At 37.9% G+C, this 18428-nt stretch overlaps 2 protein-coding genes across 2 annotated transcripts; one reads left to right on the top strand and one right to left on the bottom strand.

Moving 5' to 3' along the window:
- Positions 4004-5378, top strand: LOC109227777 (cysteine-rich receptor-like protein kinase 27). The gene is made up of 2 exons (XM_019392974.1): positions 4004-4211; positions 5068-5378. Exons 1-2 carry the CDS (start codon positions 4004-4006, stop codon positions 5376-5378), a joined length of 519 nt encoding a protein of 172 aa, XP_019248519.1.
- Positions 6369-9590, bottom strand: LOC109228234 (NAC domain-containing protein 21/22-like). Its single transcript, XM_019393391.1, has 3 exons — positions 9356-9590; positions 7812-8077; positions 6369-7054 (listed from the first exon to the last, which is right to left on the bottom strand). The coding sequence occupies exons 1-3, from the start codon at positions 9522-9524 to the stop codon at positions 6629-6631; spliced, it is 861 nt and encodes a 286-aa protein (XP_019248936.1). The 5' UTR covers positions 9525-9590; the 3' UTR covers positions 6369-6628.

Genomic DNA, 18428 nt, shown 5'->3' on the forward strand with positions numbered 1-18428 from the left:
TTGCCTATGAAAGGTGTTATAAGATTTGGGAAGAAAGGAAAGCTCAATCCCAGATACATTGGCCCATATAGGATCATATGAAGGATCAGGTAAGTAGCTTATGAGTTAGAATTTCCACCATAATTAGTGGTTGTACACTAGTATTTCACGTGTCATGTTACAACATTCAAGTTTCCAGTAGTCAAATCTCATGTCACGACATTTGTGTTTCCAGTAATCAGATCTCATTTTAGAACATTCAAGTCAGTTCAGTACTCAGATACTCATGCCAGTCCAGTACTCAGATATTCATACCAACTTAATACTCAGATATTGATGTGAGTTCAGTAATCAGATATTCACATTAGTTCAGCACTCGATTATTCGTGCCAGTTCAGTATTCATATATCCACGTTAGTTCAGAATTCACGTATCCATAACAGACAAGTGTTCATGTATATGTATCATGTTACGCATATTATTATGCCATATGGAGCTAATGTTATGCTCTGTTAGCTGGTAGGTATTTTGGAGAAATGTCGAAGGTATCTAACCTTCTCATCCAGACTTTATATTACAATTTCCATGTCTTACAGTGTTTAGTCAGTTTAGTAGCCATTCAGTCCAGTACCTGTTCAGTTCAGTATCTCATCAGTTCAGTAATCGTGCATACATTCAGTTTAGTATGCAAGTGTTAATGAAAGTTCATGTTCCCACCATACCCATTTAAGGTCCGGAGTTAGCCGAAGATATAGCCAGGACAGTCATTCGAGGATGAATGATCCCAAGGGGGAGATAATGTAACACCCCATAAATTTGAATCAGTTGTGGATGCATTAAATGAGTATTAATATGATGGTTATCAGTTGGATACGATAATAAGTGTACAAGGAATATCATAAGTGATTTGGGGTCCAAGGAGAGGCCTAAGTCTAAGTCAAGTTTGAAAATTTCCTGATAGGACTAAAATTCCAAATGAGCACGCACAAGACCAGACTTTGCATGAGCATATATACATTTATATAAGGTGTTATGTGATACATAACATATCAAATGAAATATCTTGGAGTCTAGTTTCTAACACTTCAAATCGTTCGTCATTTGGACAGTCCTACCAGAAGTTATGACCAAATTACCAAAAGCTGGCAGAATTTTATACTACCGTGCCGCCCCATGCGTCGCCCCATGCGGCGCGGCTGTGTAGATTTGCAGAACACTTCCAAATTTCATTTCTAGACACATTTTCATTACCGCACCGCCCCATGCGCCGCGACTGTGCAAATCTTGTTTGTTTTTTTCAACCCGACCCTATTTTGATATAAAACCTTCGCATGTTATTTTTCCACTTCATTTGGATGAATTTTAGGGTTTTCCTCCACTCTCTCAAGACCTCCAACCCCTCCCATCTTCAAGTTAAGCAATATCAATTATCTTGGTGTGAATTCCATCATTTATACACTAGTATTGATGAAATCTACACATAAAATACTTAGATCTTCAAGAGATTTCTTCAAGAACTCAAAGGAGGGTTTTGCAAGATTTCTTCCAAAAAGGTAATCCTACACCCTTAGACTTACATGTATGGAATTATTAAGGGAATACGAGTATGATTAAGTATTGGAACTCTTGGTATGGTGATTGGAAAATATAAGTTCCCAATTTAATTACACAATATAGAGATTGAAAGATGATTATTTAATGGAACTTTGTTGGTTAAGTGTGGATGGATCGTCATATAAGTGATGTTGGGAGTTATAAATTGGTTAATCATGATGGTGGAATAAATTGTTGATGAATGGTGGTAGTTATATGAACTAATTATATAGTGATGAGATGTAGAGATTTATGCCTACAAGATGTTTGATAATATGCCTAAATGTCATAAGTTATGGAATTTGTTACTAATATTGGGTTCCATTGGATGTTGCTATTGTAGATTGTAGGTTCTTAGTATTGTGGATCATTGTAGTAGCACTAAGGGGCGAAGTTGAGGTATGTGAGGCTAACTCTCTTTACGTTTGGGAATGCCTATGATTCTCCCACGTCCCATTCATTATGACTATTACTAGTTTCCTCAGAAAGTGATTATGCCTTAGTTCCATGAATAGTCGTAGAACTTCTATTCTCTAGCTTCATAACTCATTCATGACTTTCATTATAAACGTTGTGAAACCAATGCATAATCAATATAGACTTGGGTTTGATGCCCATGAGTCTCAGTCTAGATTACTCAGCATGTCATAAACAGTTGGAGTTTCAATTTTCATAATCAGTTCATGAATACATGTCTCGGTCTAGCTCTATTCAGTATTCAAGTAGCATGTAACTCAGTATGGTTCAGTATTTCAACATCATGTATTTCAGTATGATTCTCAGTTCCTGAATGTTGAACACCTGTATTTGGGCCTGAGGCCGTAGTTTATGTTTTATGCATGTGTGGGCCTGAGGCCGTAGTTTATGCTTTATGCATTTTTGGTCTTGCGGTCGTAGGTATGTATACGTATACTTGGGCCTGAGGCCGTAGCTTGTGCACATGTATATTGGGCTCGGGGTCGTAGCTTATTGAGATAAACAGGTTGTTCATCATTCAGAAGAGGGAGTATTCATATCTTTACTTCCTTTGTTCAGTTCGATTATTAGTTATCATTTTAGTTATCAGTTATCAGTTCAGTTATTAGTTATCAGTTATCATTTCAGTTTCAGTTTCAATAGTTATCATTTCAGTTATCAATTATCAATTCTCAGTTATCAGCTTAGTTTCAGTTTCAACATTTATTCTTTCCTTCAGTTGCTTTACATACCAGTGCAATTCAAATGTACTTATGTCCCTTTTGCCCGGGGTCTGCATCTCACAATGCAGGTAATGATTTACAGGTTGATGATTCAGTGCGCTAGGATTCTCGTACCAGCTATTTGGTGATCCCCAGTTCTTTCGGTGAATTATCATCACCTTACAGTCTTCAGTATTTTTAGGCAGTCAATGTTTTCAGTACTTCATTAGAGGCTTCATAGACTAGAGTAACAGGTAGACAGAGCTACAAGCTTTTTGTGTTAAGCAATGTTGGCTACATACATGTTTCAGACTTGTATTAGTGTTTCCACACTTTAATTTTTATCATTCAGACTTTCGGCATATCAGCATGTGTTAGTTTATCTTCCGCATTTAGTATGTTATGATATCACATGTTGATTCAGCCAGCCAGTTGGTTTGCTCGGTCACATGTAGTCAGGCACCGAGTGTCGCGTTACGTCCAGGCTCAGGTTTGGGGCGTGACAACAGGTTCGAGCCGTGAAAATAGACTCTGGCAGAAATGTAGTGTAAGGCTGTGTACAATAGACCCTTGTCGTCCGGTCCTTTCTCGGACCCCGCGCATAGCGGGAACTTAGTGCACCGGGCTGTTTGGTTTGATTATAATAATGTTATAATCTGGTATTCAGCATCCAGTAACTGACTAATTTAGATTCTCATCAGTATGACTGATTAAGCGAAAAACAGTCTAAGACTTAAACTCTGAGACTTCTAATTTGACCCTCATTGAAAATGAAGTACTCTCTATAATTAACTTTTTCATTCTTGGGGCTCGAACTCGGAATTTATAGTTCGAGGTCATTAAAGGGGGAAGACCCTCATGACTTTTGCATTCCTAATTCTCTAATAGACTTTTGGTTAAGAACATGAACTTAATTAGCATTATTGACCATTTGTTTATAAGTTTCAAAGTCAAAGGAGCATTGGTGTAACTGGTAAAGTTGTTGTCATGTGATTAGGAGGTCACGGGTTCGAGACTTGGAAATCGCCTCTTGCAGAAATGTACTGTTAAGGCTGCGTACAATAGACCCTTGTGGTCCAACCCTTCCCCAGACCCCGCGCATAGCGGGAGCATAATGCACCGGACTGCACTTTTGTTTATGAATTCCAAAGTACAATGAGATGGCTAGTTGATGATGATTATTCTTCATTTGCACATTCTTTTAACGCTAGTTAATATATTTCTTTTTGAATATCTGCAGTTCTTTTTGGGAAATGGCTCCAAAAGTATCTGTTGGTGATGCTGAACCTTACAGCTTGGAGCATTTGAAAGATATGGCCGACAACTTTGATTTCTTAATTGACGAGACTATGTACGGGAGATTGTTCGACGATAATGAATCCAAAGTTATTATCAAAACATGGGATTTCTTTGTTCCATGTCGCGCCTGCTATAGTGATCATCCATCAAGATTTTGTGTATGTTAGCATATACTATAGTTTATTTTATTGGATCCTATTTCTCTCTTTTTAACATTTTTTGCTAAGTTATTTGGAAAATTTGCAAAATGAGCTTGAAATACTGACAAATGAGGATTGACATCCATGTTTGATGAAGTTAAAGGGGTTCTGTTTTCAATATATACTTGCTGTTGTATATGATGAAGTACCAACTAAATTTTTGTCCGAGGTGCTTTGTTCTGGTATTGGACCTAGCTACTTAAGAATTTTTTCACCAGCTACAGTTGATGACTAAGAAAGGGAGCCTTGGCATAACTGGTAAAGTTGTTGCCACATGACCTGGAGGTCACGGGTTCAAGTCGTGGAACAGCCTCTTGCAGAAATGCAAGGTAAGGCTGCGTACAATAGACCCTTGTGGTCCGGCCCTTTCTCAGACCCGCGCATAGCGGGAGCTTAGTACACCGAACTGTCATTTATAGTTGATGACGAAATTTACTAATTTTTGTGTGCTTTTGATGTGTCATTTGTTCGATGAACATGTGAAAATTTTGGATGGGATGATACAATGAAGGTGGCGACGCAACTAGCAAGCCTCTTCGCCTGGTTGCACGAGAGGCGATTTACATTTAGTAGCGTCACACCTTCTGGGGTAATGATTGACAAGGTAACAAATGAACCATATGGCCCTCTTTCCTTGCAGTGGCGGATGCAGCTCTTTAGTGACGCATTTATCTGAACTCGGTATTATCGATGCAGAGCATAAGTATAAATGTGATAACTGATAACCAATAAAAATTTCAACATATATTAGATGAGATATGAACCCATAATCTGAAAAGTTTATCATATTACATTAGTATGGCTTCTGATCCATACAGGTATTCGCACATTGAAAGCTGATGTTTACATCTTTGGTGTTCTACTTGTGGAGTTGATTGCCAATAAGGGAAACATTCCTATTCCACACTGCGACTGGATTGGTCTGATGCTGCTCCAACGTGGAAGAAGATCGATCGTAGATAAATCACTTCTGCAAGATAACGATGAACTGGCTAATAGCATCACGAGAATAGCAGCAGCATGTTTGGACGAGGATCCAATTGCGCGCCCAGATATGAAGGATGTCTTTGCCCGACTTGTCCAATTTGGTAAAGGGAGCAACTCGAATAATAAGGTAGAAGAAAACTAGCTACTACTACTTTGTTAAGGTTATTGCGAGTCTTTATTTGCTCAAACAGTTGCTTAATATGACTCAGTTGGACATCAAGTATTTATGCTAGATGTGTTTTTTGTGTCTATTTTTCCTCTACTTGGTATACTTCTTGGATTTCCAGCTTGAATCAATGCTTTATTTAGTCAGTGATAATATTCACTGACTGATACTTTTGATTATGAGGGATTCTTTGTTCAAATAAAAGTAGAATTGTATGCATATTTGAAATGTTATTTTGTGTACTGCATCTGTAACTTGGAGCATGCTCTGTATAATTTGACCCTTAGCCTTGTCTTGTGTTCAAGTACATTCTCCCTGGGGCTTTGGTCTAGTGGTATGAGCTCGGCGTGGGATATGTGGGTTAGGCGCCATCAGGGATTCGAATGCTTTCGCAGACACGGGTCTGATATTTAAATGGAGAACGATAGAGGCTGGCCCATTATGCACCGATTTCCAACCATGCATCACTGACCCTTAGAGATTTTTTATTATAAAAAAGCACATCCTCCCACAAGTCGAGTCATAGCAAAATTGCCCAAAGTAAAGTAAATCTCATGTGTTCTCTTTTCTTCGAGAGTTAAGAGCAAGTACTTTTATTCCATCATTTAAATATACTAACCTGAACTTATGATTTGTGTGTATATATATATATATATATATAGTTCAAACCGAAAGTAATGAGTTCAGTTGAATGAATCACAACCCGTCCTAATCTGCCTTCGATTAGTTGTTCATTCTTCTTAACATTGTCGTGTCCGGTTACACTAGTTCTATATGCAGCAGTAAATAAGAACTGTACAAAGGTTTTGTAACTTGTAAGAATGAAAATGCCCTAATTAAAGTATGTTGCAACATCATAAGTTTCTACCCATCTTGATTTCGATTGAAAATGGATACAAAAGCCAAACTAAAGAAAGTCTTTCAAGAAATTCGGAGTATGCAAAAGTAAATACTTATGTAGGAATATAGGAAAGAATGTTACTATTGTCAATTTACATCAAACACAAAGTAAATACAAATACTATAAACAATATTGGATATGCCTATATCCAGCCAATCTATCTAGTGAGAGAGAAAAAAAGAGGAAAATTCAATCAATCATGTATAATTCTTACTTCATAAACAAACACTAATTCATGCATCTTCACAAATTCAATCGTATATACTCATTTTCTCTTCACTACTAATTAATAATCAATCCAACTACCAATGATCAAATCAACAATTCAAATGAAAACCATGCTATTTTCATCATCAAATTTCATATCTTCAAGACTAGAATGTAGTCCTTCGCCTTGTAAATATGGTACTTCAAAATCCATATCGAACATCAACCCATACTGATCGTCCTCCTGACCGTACTTGGACAAGTGGATCGTTGTTTCATCCTTCGAAACTTCATTCATTTCTTGATGTGACAACTGAAGATGGTTCTTTACTAATAAATCAAATAAATGATGATGAATTATGTTTGAGTTTTGGCTTTGATGGGGTGGATTTTGGTTATTAATGTCATAATTCAATGAATGGTTGTATAATTCTGGAGAAGTGACAGCAGTCTCGTACGTGTTTTGTGGGCTAAGATTGTTTGTACAATTGTTGTCGTTCTCACCTTTAGCTTTGTGAAATACACGACATAATACCCAATCTTCCTGTTCAATGATCACACACAAAAAGTTAAACAAAACAAACATTATGGGTGCTATATTTTGATGTAAGGAAACAACTGTATTTACTCAATTTAGCTAAAATCTAGCCATAGTATACTCATTGTTTCCTTCTTTTGTTACAAAATAGGAGGTTTCAAGGAAACTTCTTGCAAGAATCTCCACAATTTTTTAATCTTGAGACGCTTTACACGTGTATCAAGATCTATTCAAGTCGTGAAAGATGTGCAAAACCGTCAAAACTTTCAATCTTATATACTTTATACGTGTCTCAAGGTCTATTCAAATCATGAAAGATGTATAAGTCTACATTCCACAATCAAAATGTTCTAATTGTAATGCGTGTCTCAAAATCTCTTCAAATTTTAAGTTTAACCTATTTGTATTGGTTTCACAATCTTTCCGACAAGCTTAAAACTTCTCGTGAATCACAGACAAACGATAAAAAGACAAATCACCACCCTAAGGAAAGTGCATTGAAATGGATTGTTGTAACAACTTAAAAGGAGGACATGAAAATGTTGCATGGAGAAAAAAGAGTTAAGTTATATATATTGGCTGTGCAGAGATCTTTTATGCTATCAATGTAATTTAACTTTTTATAAAAGGCAATTTACCGTTTTTACAAGGTTGTTAATTAATTTTATCTTTCTTGTATTTAACTTATAAACTTAAATATGTAATTATTTTTTTGCCGATAATGCATATAATTTAACTTGGAGAAAAAAGATTAAAATATTACCTTAGGGGGAATATGAGGGTTTTCCAAGCGAAATTCATGCATGATCCAACCAGTTTTAATGCCGTTAGGAGCTCTATTTTTGTAGAAGACTAAAGTTTTTCTCATACCTACGGTAGCACGCGTGCAAGGATCGAGCACTATTCGATCTTTGCCCGTAGCTTTCCAGTAACCTGAAATTGTGGCCCGGTTCGCTCGAAAACCGGTAGTATACTTGCGATCTCGGAAGCTGAAGAAGTACCATTCACTTGAGTTGAGCTTTGTCACCTCTAAATTTAAGAAAAACATTCATATGTAAGGGACGATTAGTTCAAAATGATAACAAGAATCAACGAACAAAGAGGAAGTTAGACAAATTTAGCGTTAGTAATTAATTATCACTTCATCCGTTTCAATTTATGTCTTAGCTTGAGAAGCCTTTTTTAGTCTATCACAAAAATAATACCCTGTCTATTAAAAGTAAGTTTTAATCTTAATTTCAACATTTTCATTTACTTTTAATGGCACCCTTGTTATATAATTGACATGAGACAATTAAGTTCACAAGATTTAAAGAATATTTTATATGTTACATTTAGTATAAGACCACAAAATTCAAAAATATTTTTAATATTTTTAAACTCTGTGCCTAGCTAGCCAAACTAAGACAAAAAAGATGAAACGGATGGTTTATAATTTGTTTTTTCTCTCTCTCTCTCGAGATGATCACTAAATAGTACTCTACGTAAATACTTATTGAGCTTAACATATTTACCTAGAAGGTCATTAAAAAGCTAGTAATTGTTTTAGTATTTGCACTAAGTATATATATGAGATGGTACATATTATAGGTGATAATCCATTATAGTCGATAAAATTAAATGGAGCTTGAGATATTTTTTACTATTGCTACTAAATTAATCTTATAGCACAATTCTTAAGGTCCGAAGAAGTGTGCATGACAAGTAAAAAGCTACAATTGTATCTGCAATTAACAAAATTAACCAGTTAATAAAATATGAATAATTGCAGAAATTTTTTGTCTTTCATTTTCTTTGACCAAGAAATTAAAGTTCACCAAAATCAATTTCGAAACATTATATTCTTTTAGTTATATACTCGTTAGTCTTTTGCTGGTTTATCTTACCAACAATTAACGAGACGTACAAGGGTAAATTACAGAGAAATGAAATACTACTAATATATACCAAATTTTAGTTGGCAAACTAAATGAATTATTGGCTGTAGACCACCTCTATATTGGCCTATCCATTCATCTCTCTATCTTTCTGTTATATCGTTAAAAAGGTATTTTATTTATATATATTAACAGTATAAAAAAATATTTCGATTTACAATAATATACATGTATACTGTTATCTTTTATTTTATTTTTTGTGTATGAAATTTGGGAAGCTTTATACTGTTATCTATTTAAATATCTCTTAACGACATCCACCTCTAATATTTAATTAAGTTTATTTTAGGAAATAGGATAGATAATTTACAGATATTTTTAAGTTTATTTTGGGGAACAAAAAGGAAGAGAAGAAGAGAAATGAACATACCAGGAAGCTGCCATGGCTCACAAATGTGAAGATCAATTTCCACTAAAGTACCTTTAATTAATTCTTCATTAGTAATTTTATTGAAGAGATAATGGCAAACTAACTCTTCATCACTTGGACAAAATCTAAACCCTGGGGGCAGTGTTGCTCCAATTTCTCTCAAATCCATTTTTATATATAGAAGAAAAGAAGAGAATGTTTTTTTGTTATGTTTTAACGGAAGTTGATAATCTAAAAAAAGCTTTCTATTCTTATTGATAGAGAGGCAAATGCATGTATTTATATACAGAAAGGCACGTTGAAAAATTGGATTTTTTTTGGAATTTTCATGAAAACCCAAAGCCACAAGAAATCTTCTTATGTGGGGTGAAGTGTACAGAATAATAGTAGTTAACATCGAATTATTGCTACTATAATAAGTCCAAATCATATTATAATTTTGGGGAGAACCTCCAAATTACTACTTTTAGCTAGATGAGCAGCCAAAAGGGATGTAGGTTTAGGTTTATCTTTCCAAAAGGGAAACAAGTTCAAATTATATATGTCAAAAGTTAACAACTTAATACAAGCTGTTACTGGTTCTTTCTTCCATCAGTATGTTTGGTAAGCCTTTCCTTAAATTCTACCATTTACATAAATCAGAAGTGGTGTCAGCATTTAAACTACGAGAAGTCAAAAAATGAAGAAGTAAATACATGAAAAGTCAAAGGAATTCAACAAATATAGTATATATATACATAAAAAAAAAAAAAATTTATATATATACGGTATAATTTTATGATAAGAGGTCGATTAACATCCCTAGAACAAGGATAATTCCGCCACTATTCACAATATAACAGGTAGCTAGGAGTCTCATGTCTCACCTCACTGTCTCACAGTAATAAGTTTTTGTTTCTTGTAAAAAAAAAAAAAAACCATTTAAGGAATAGAAATGAGTACTTTCATTATCTCTTCTTGATAATAATAAGTTGACACTGGTCCAACATATTAGTGAACGTTTTTCAATATCTTGTCCCCGTGGAGGTCAATATGTAAGAAGCGAGGCTGAGATGGTTCGGGCATGTAAAGAGGAGAAGCATTGATGCCCTAATTAAGAGGTGTGAGAGGTTGGCTTTGGGGGTATGAGGAGAGGTAGAGGTAGGCCTAAGACAGTAAGAAGTATTGGGGAGAGGTGATTAGGCAGGATATGGCGCATCTGGAGCATCCCGAGGACATGTCCCTTGATAGGAAGGTATGGAGGTTGAGGATTAGGGTAGAAGGCTAGTAGGTAGTCGAGTGCTTTGCTTTCTCTTTCTAGCACTAGTATTAGTATGGTATCACTATTACTCGTAGATTGCTATCTTTACCTATTGTTTGATTGATATCTTTCGTTGTGGTTGTCTTAATTGCCTGTTGTTATTGTCAGTATTTGTGACCCATGCTTCTTTTCATCGATCTATTGTTTTTAACCTCCCCAGATCCTACTTGAGGAAACTCACTAATTTTTTGTTGTTGTTGTTGTTGTTGTAATAATGAATCTTTTAATGATGGGATGGGATTGAAGTCAGATTGTGCTGTTATTTGCATTCCCAATTAATCGGAAAAAATATAAGAGAAAATTACTACTATTATTAATTATGTGTTCATCAAACTAATCAATCGGACATTCTTCTTGCATATCCTTTCTTTAATTAATCAAAGATATGATGAGTAATTTTCAGGTTTCTTATCCAAAATCAAATATCTTTGTCAATTTACATAATTTGAGGGGATATGTTTCAAACATAATTTTAGTACTGTTATAATTATCATATTATTCTGATTATTGCAAGTGTTCCGTGCACTACTGAAATTTATTTTAGAATATCATTGCTTGGAGAAATGATCGTATAATATATGTTAGCCAAAATAATACATGATGGAAAATATTTGTAAATTAGCCCATTAGATCTAGGTTAATACCATATACAGTACTCCAATAATCGTGCAAAGACTACTTCAATTATTTGTTAACTGGTTAAAATAACTACTGAGTATTGACTATGTAAAAAGAATGTTGGGTATGCGAATAATGTCTTACATTGGTTGCTGAAAATATGAAGAGGCTCCATATAAAGTGTAGGGACCTTTTAATGTGTGGGACCTTTTGGGGAAAACCGTGCAGGCTTCGCCCAAAGCGGACAATATACACCATGTTAAGAATATTTTTTTGTTGATTTAGCCCAACAACTGGTAATAGAGTCCAAGTTCAACGGGACGAATATGACGATAGCTGAGTGATGGTGCGGAGCACGATTTGCTTACTCTTACGAGCTTGGAGACACGCATTATATAAAAAAAGTTAGTTGCGGGCTTCACCGTGTAGGCATATAAATTTTATTGGAATTAAATCCATAAAATAATTTGGATTATATTTTAAATTCAAGATATATTAGTTCAAATAAATTTATTGGGCTATTATAATTGAATTAACTATATAGCCCAACGTATATGGATTAAATAAAGAAGTCCTAATCCGTTGGGCTAGCCCATTTAATTGAGCTAAAGTGATGAGCCCACTTCGTTAAGCCCAAGATGTCATCCTCCTAGAGGCCCAGTTTGGTGCCACGTGTCAAATGATGTGGCGCGCCAAGTCAAGCGGAAGAGCCAATAGGACCATACCACGTGTCAAAATGACAATGCATGCCAAGTCACACTAAAAGGCCAATGAAATCGCGCCGCGTGTGCAAGTGACATGTTCTGGCCAATCAAATGCGGACATGTCACACTTCAATTTGATTGGTCGGAAAGAGTTTGTTCTTATCACAACTCCTCCCTTCCACAACTATAAATAGGGGTCTTCATAACTCAGAAAAGACACCAGAAGTTATAACAAGAAGCAAGAGAGAGCTCGTGGATCAAACACCGCAAATTTCTCTACAAGTTTCAAGCTTCAAGAAATCAAGTTCAAGTTCAAGAAATCAAGTTCAAGCTCAAGAACGAAGAACAAATCAAGTTCAAGCTCAAGAACGAAGAACGAATCAAGATCAAGTTCAAGCAGTCAAGCTCAAGCTAAAGCTCAAGAACAAGATCATCGTTCGTGGAAACAAACATAGATTCAAGATCAAGCTCAAAGGCCCTTGAATTTATTTACCATTGAAAAGAAGAATCAGAGGATTCATAGAGATTGTAACACTCAAATATTCGAAATAAAATACTACGATTGTTGCGATATTTTTCGGTCTTGATTTTATTTTCTCGACGCAATTTATTGTCTACAAATTCTGGCACGCCCAGTGGGACAATCTCTACCTCTCATCTCAACTTTTCAATCACCAAAGTTCAAGAACATTGAAATGGCTTCAAAGAAAATCAACTCCTTTTCAACTTCCACCAAGGCTGCTAACTCCAGGTTCTATGCTGATGTGGAAAGCATCCTCGATGTCACCTTTGGAAGCTTCGGACCAGTGACGAGGAGCAAAGCAAGCTCTTTAGGACAACAAGCACCCCAAGTGCCGTCCGCATCAACCCCTATTTTCGGATCTTCATCCTCAAAAGGAGCAAGATCTGCCACAAACGCATCTGAAGGAGGAAGCAATGTTGCTGAAAAGATCAAGAAAACTCTTGCTCTGCTTGACCTCTCCGGCCCCAAGCACTCTGCTGTGAAGAAATGAATGAATGCTTCAAAGTGATGGTTCCTGCCTCATTACACCACATGCGTGAGCCAACAAGGATCAATCTGTGTGAATCCATGCTACTCTCGTCATCCACGACAATCATGCAAGCCATGGTGACAAACACCTTCATCCATGGAGGAGAGCAGTTGGCAAACTTGACGGAAAAGCAAATCGCTGGCTTGACCAAATTGCATGCAAAATCAAGAGGCTAGAATTGACAAGCTAACAGATAGGGGGAATCTTAATGGAAGAAGAATCTACCCATGCACCGGCAAGCTCCAGAAGTTCTAAGAGTGACTTCCCCCAAGACGCAGCATCCACTAAGGCATATCCCATGTCTCATCTGAAAGGATGATTCCAATCGATCAACTGAAGAGATTCATCGAAGACCATTAAGAACAAAATATGAAGGTTGCTGCCCAAATCCTCCCTTACATATGCAAAGTCGTTACACTGCAAGGTCGATATGTTGAAGATGCCTGGCTATAACCTCGAAGTTTTCAATAGTTTGATGGTAAAGTTAAACCGAGCAACATGTCGCGCCACTTCGTGGGATGAACAATGCTGGACTTATTGGAGATTACCTATCAGTTGTCAGTTCCTCGTCCGACTTGCTAAAAAGGAATGCTTCGTTGACTGGTACACGGAACTCGAGGCTGGATCTATCGACAGTTGGGATCAACTAGAAGCAGCAATTACTCCTAATCGCATTTTATCCTGGCTCAATTAACCACGGTGTATGATGGCTATACAAATACCTCAAGAACCAGGGACCAGTTAATCCGAACCTTATCCAATCGTTTGGAGGAATGCAAGCCTCAATGCAAAAAACAGGCCTTAGTTGAAACTTCAGCATAGAGATGATGCATCCAAGGCTGCCATTGGGGATTGCACTACTCTTGCAAAGTATCAGCCTAGCACATTTGAAGAACTTGACTCGCGGACCCATGTACATGGAATTGAGCATGGCTCCGCTGGAAATTGAAGGTGCAATCTATGAACTCGCCAAAGCGAAATGACAAGCAAAAGTCGAAAGTGGGTCAAAGTTCCCGTACCCAAGTCTGAAAAACAAAAAAAGCTAATGAATGTCATACTCACCTATGAAAGTATCACGAGATGTGTAAGAGCAGAGTATTGAAATCCACTTCTTTTCAAGGAACAAGCCAAGTGGAAGTTGTCTAAAAAGAGATACAGGAGAAAAAGAGTACCCAATTCCTGATATCTGATGTGCCAAGCCATTTTCGTAAGAATCTCGAGTTTAAATCTCTCGAGCTCGGGAATGAAGCGACCCAAATGAAGCTTGGGAAAAAAGAACCCAATACTGCCAAATATCACCGACCTGAGCACCCTCTAGAAAGTGCATTTGTCTTCAAGGAATAAAGTCGATGGACTTGGCTCGCGAAAAGAATCGTGCTTGAAGATGACGAAAGCAAGCGCAAACCAAGGTCTTATCACTTTAGTCATTCAGTCCGGCAATGAATATATGTAGTTTTAAAGCGAAAGTAGAAAATGAAGGTTACTGAGAGGAAGCACACAGCTAAAGTCAACCAACCCTGATGATGATGAAGTTGGACGTTGGTGACTGTCGTAGCGCCACAAAAGGAGCCACGAAAAAATCTGTGGAAGCAACCAACAAGAATATGATGGTGAAAAAAGACCAATAAAAAAAGAATCCAGTTAGCATTCTGAAGAAAGCAAGTGGGATGCCACACACCTCAAAAGCCAGAAGTCCATGACTTGGAGGAATTTTTACTAATTTGGTTTCGCACGAAAAATTTCCCATGAGGCATGATGCTTTGTGCTTGGCCATGCTGACAAGGGGAGAAAAGAGGATGATCCTACGGTGGCACCACTCTTCGGAAACCCATGAGTCCACTCCTCAGAAGTTAATGCTTGTGAGGAAAGCGTCACGTTACAAATGACGATCTTTTGCTAGGTGTCGCTCCTCATACCGCCCATTGTACCTGGTTGGCTATATGCGCGATGAGAATGGTAAATCGGATTTTGGTTGGATGAGAGGACCGCCGTGAACATTTTTGCCAATTCCATTATGTGAAAGAACTTGGTTTCCATGAACGAACTCTCAGAAGTAGTGTGATAATCAGGATTCAACCAAAGGGGCAAAGAGGCTTAGGCAGCGATCAGGTGGGAAGATTCACTATTGAAAGATATGCAATCAGTGCATTGGATTGCATGTGAATCGACGCGAAGACTTCGCATACAATGTTTTGCTTGGGAGGCCTTGGATACATGAGATTAAAGTTGTTCCCTCTACCTCCATCAATGTTTTAAAATACCACGAGGTGAAGTCGAGAAGACGGTTAGTTGCTGATGATGACGTCATTACCGAGCTGAGATCACACTTCGCGTCGACAAAGTTCTATTGAAGAACGCATTATGAAGGAGGCTTAAAGTTGATATGGTACAAAAGCAAGAAATGACGAACCTAACTTAATAGAGCTTGATTGTACTATTGGCAGCCAAAACTGTTACTAGAGGAGGTACCCGCCAAGTGAAGTAAATTCATAGGAGGGGTATTGCTATTATGAAAGAAAAGTAAGTCACGGCCTCCAATATGTCCCTAAAGGAAGAAGATGAGGGCGATCACATAATCTCCAAACCAAGACAGCTAATATGTAAGGAGTTAACTCTTCCGGTTCTAAAACGAATTGAGCCAGTAAAGTTTGTCCTCAAAAGCGCTTGCGGGTTTGTAGCCCAAATCGTTTGCGAATGTGGCATTCCCTAAAGCAAACAGATGAAGGTTTCGACTCCTACGCTTCAAGCCTATTTGACAAAGTGGAACATCCCAATGAGCGTCAAGGTTAGGGAAGCTCCCCACAGAGCTGCAACGAAGGCAACGCAACGTAAGTCTCGGGATACCAAGCAACGTCCCAGTGCGCTTTCTCAATAGAAGAAGGGCGAGTAGCAATTATATCAGTGTAGAAGACGATCAGCCGCTTTCTAACAAGCCTTCTCTTTATCGGCTTGGAAATTCAATGTAGAGAATTCATGTATTTGAAAGATTGGGTCATTAAAGAAGGGGAATAAGTCAGAGAAATCATCGATTACAAGAACCACCCGCTTCACCCAAATTCGGAGATCTCTAAGGAATTTCAAAGTTTGGTTCCTTCCAGAATGAGGCGACAAACAAAACTGGTGGTTTTCATTTGAAGAAGTACGAAGTGAAGCCATATCTGTGGTCACACTAAGGAACGTGACGAAGAGAGAAGTATGGTTACTTCAGCTATCATTGTCATTGTACAAGGCGAGATGAGCTGTTTCGTTCTCCGATGGAAGAAATGGGATTGGAGATGTTTCGTGTGTATATCAAATATTCCTCATGATGGAGACACCTCAGAAGATAAAATATGTCGAAAAGATGCTCACCTGAACTTGAAGAAGGAGTGAAGACGACATTGATGCCGAGTTAACTTGAACCGAATCGAAGAACCAAAACCCAACCTACCTAATGCTTTAACTAGAAGCTGATGAAGGAGCACTTATATTGAGATTACTCAAAGATGTTCAGATTGTCTTGCTTGAGTTACAAAGAGATGCTGGCTTGGACCCGAAGTTAGCACTCTATCACCTTGCAGTTCAAAATCGGTTCGCCCTGTTAAACAAGCTTTCAAAGCGTGTTAGGCCAGACTTGGTTTCCCCTGATTGAAATGAAAGTTAACAAGCTCATTGAAGTTGGATTTTATTCGGAAAGTTAAAATACCAACACTGGGTTTCAAAGTATTGTCCCTGTAAGCGAAGAAGATGTCCAGATCGTCGAGTATGCGCTTGACTACAGGGACTCATAATGCGTGTCCCAAAAGATGAATTCCGCTTCTATTCCAGGCTGCATGATCGATTTCGCTACTACTGGTTACACGGCAATGTCTTTCTATGGATGGTATGGCGTATAACCAAATATTCGATGGCACCCAAAAGATTGAAGAGCTTACTGCGTTCCGACCCCCAAGGGTATTTTTGTCTATCCAAACCCGGTCAATGCCTTTTGCTTGGGAGCAACTCTGGTAACTTTACTCCTACATAATCCACTATCTGCAGAATTTTTCCTGATCCTCATACTCCTCTTAAGAATGTGTACTTATCTCATGTCTCGTTAGATAATCACAGAGAGAAGGAAGCGACATTATGAAAGACTTGAGGCATTGTGCTTTGATTTGCTCCCGACACGAATCGGAATGCGGTACAACTTAAGAATGGAAATCCCGTTGAAAATTGCCATTCTGTGGTCTACTTATAGGAATATATGTTTCAATTGTATGTGAATCATGGGTCGAAATTGATCAAGCAAAGTGGACTGCCATTATCTGAAATGCCTGAGCTCGTAAGCTATCCAATGAAATTGAAAGTCTTCAATGGAAAGCTAGCCACCTTAGATAGATTCATAATCAAACCTGGCTGGAGGTTGCCAACCATTAGTACCTCATGAAGAAAGGTTGTTCTTTCGGTGGATTCAAGCTTGTAGAATGCTTCGGAAAGTAATCAAACCTACTTGATGAAGCCCCAGTTTTAGCAGCTCTTTCCAGGAAAGCATTGATACTTTACATTGCGGCGCAGCGAAAGGTCTGTTGGAGCACTGTTGGCTAAAGAAATGTGAGGGGAAAGAAAACTCTCTTTACTCTTGAGCAGATGATGACACCTAACGAGGTTGAATTTATTCGCCATGAAAGTTGTGCATTGCGCTAGTCTTGTGTCAAGTCGAAAGTAGATACTCACACTAACTGTGCACACGTCTCATGGTTGTCCGTCTTTGTTTTAAAGCATCCATCAAGGTTGTTATGTCAAAACCTTCCGTTTTCATCGTGATCGTCCTCCAGCGAGATTGAAGGTCCTCCCATTTTCAAACATTCGAGATTTATGTAATCCTCAAAAGCGTAGTGGTAGAGTCCATCTCAGGATTCTGGGATCATCCAGGTACTACCTGTGACTGGCATATAGAAAACAAAAACTTACCATACCGATGAGATGCAATGGTCATGAAGTTCAACTCCATGGAAGATGTACTTGATGTGATGCGCATCGTAGGCGGGAGTGGGTGGCGTATATTTGTCATCCCCAATGGTGAAGGTCCTTGCACTACCCTTTCATCTTGACACATCGGTACACGTTATCAACCCATGTTGAAATTATCGATAGCGAGTATTCAAATAACTTGGCTCCGAATGAATGGCCGTTATATGAGCAAATTGCCCCCAAATTGCAAGTTTGGTGCACTCCAGTTAGTGTCAAATCAGCTTTGGTGTTACGAAGGTTAAGAGTCCTAACACTGCCCCATATCGCATGTTAACCCGCTAAAAAATCTCTCTCTGAACCGATACTAGCTCCGACCTACAATCGCCTGCCCCAGTGAGACCTGAGGGGGTGCTACTTGAGTGATGTGACTACACTTCAGCATTTGCAGGAAATCTCTCTCATCATTT

The sequence above is a fragment of the Nicotiana attenuata genome, chromosome 6 (assembly GCF_001879085.1).
Source record: "Nicotiana attenuata strain UT chromosome 6, NIATTr2, whole genome shotgun sequence".
NCBI lineage: Eukaryota > Viridiplantae > Streptophyta > Magnoliopsida > Solanales > Solanaceae > Nicotiana > Nicotiana attenuata.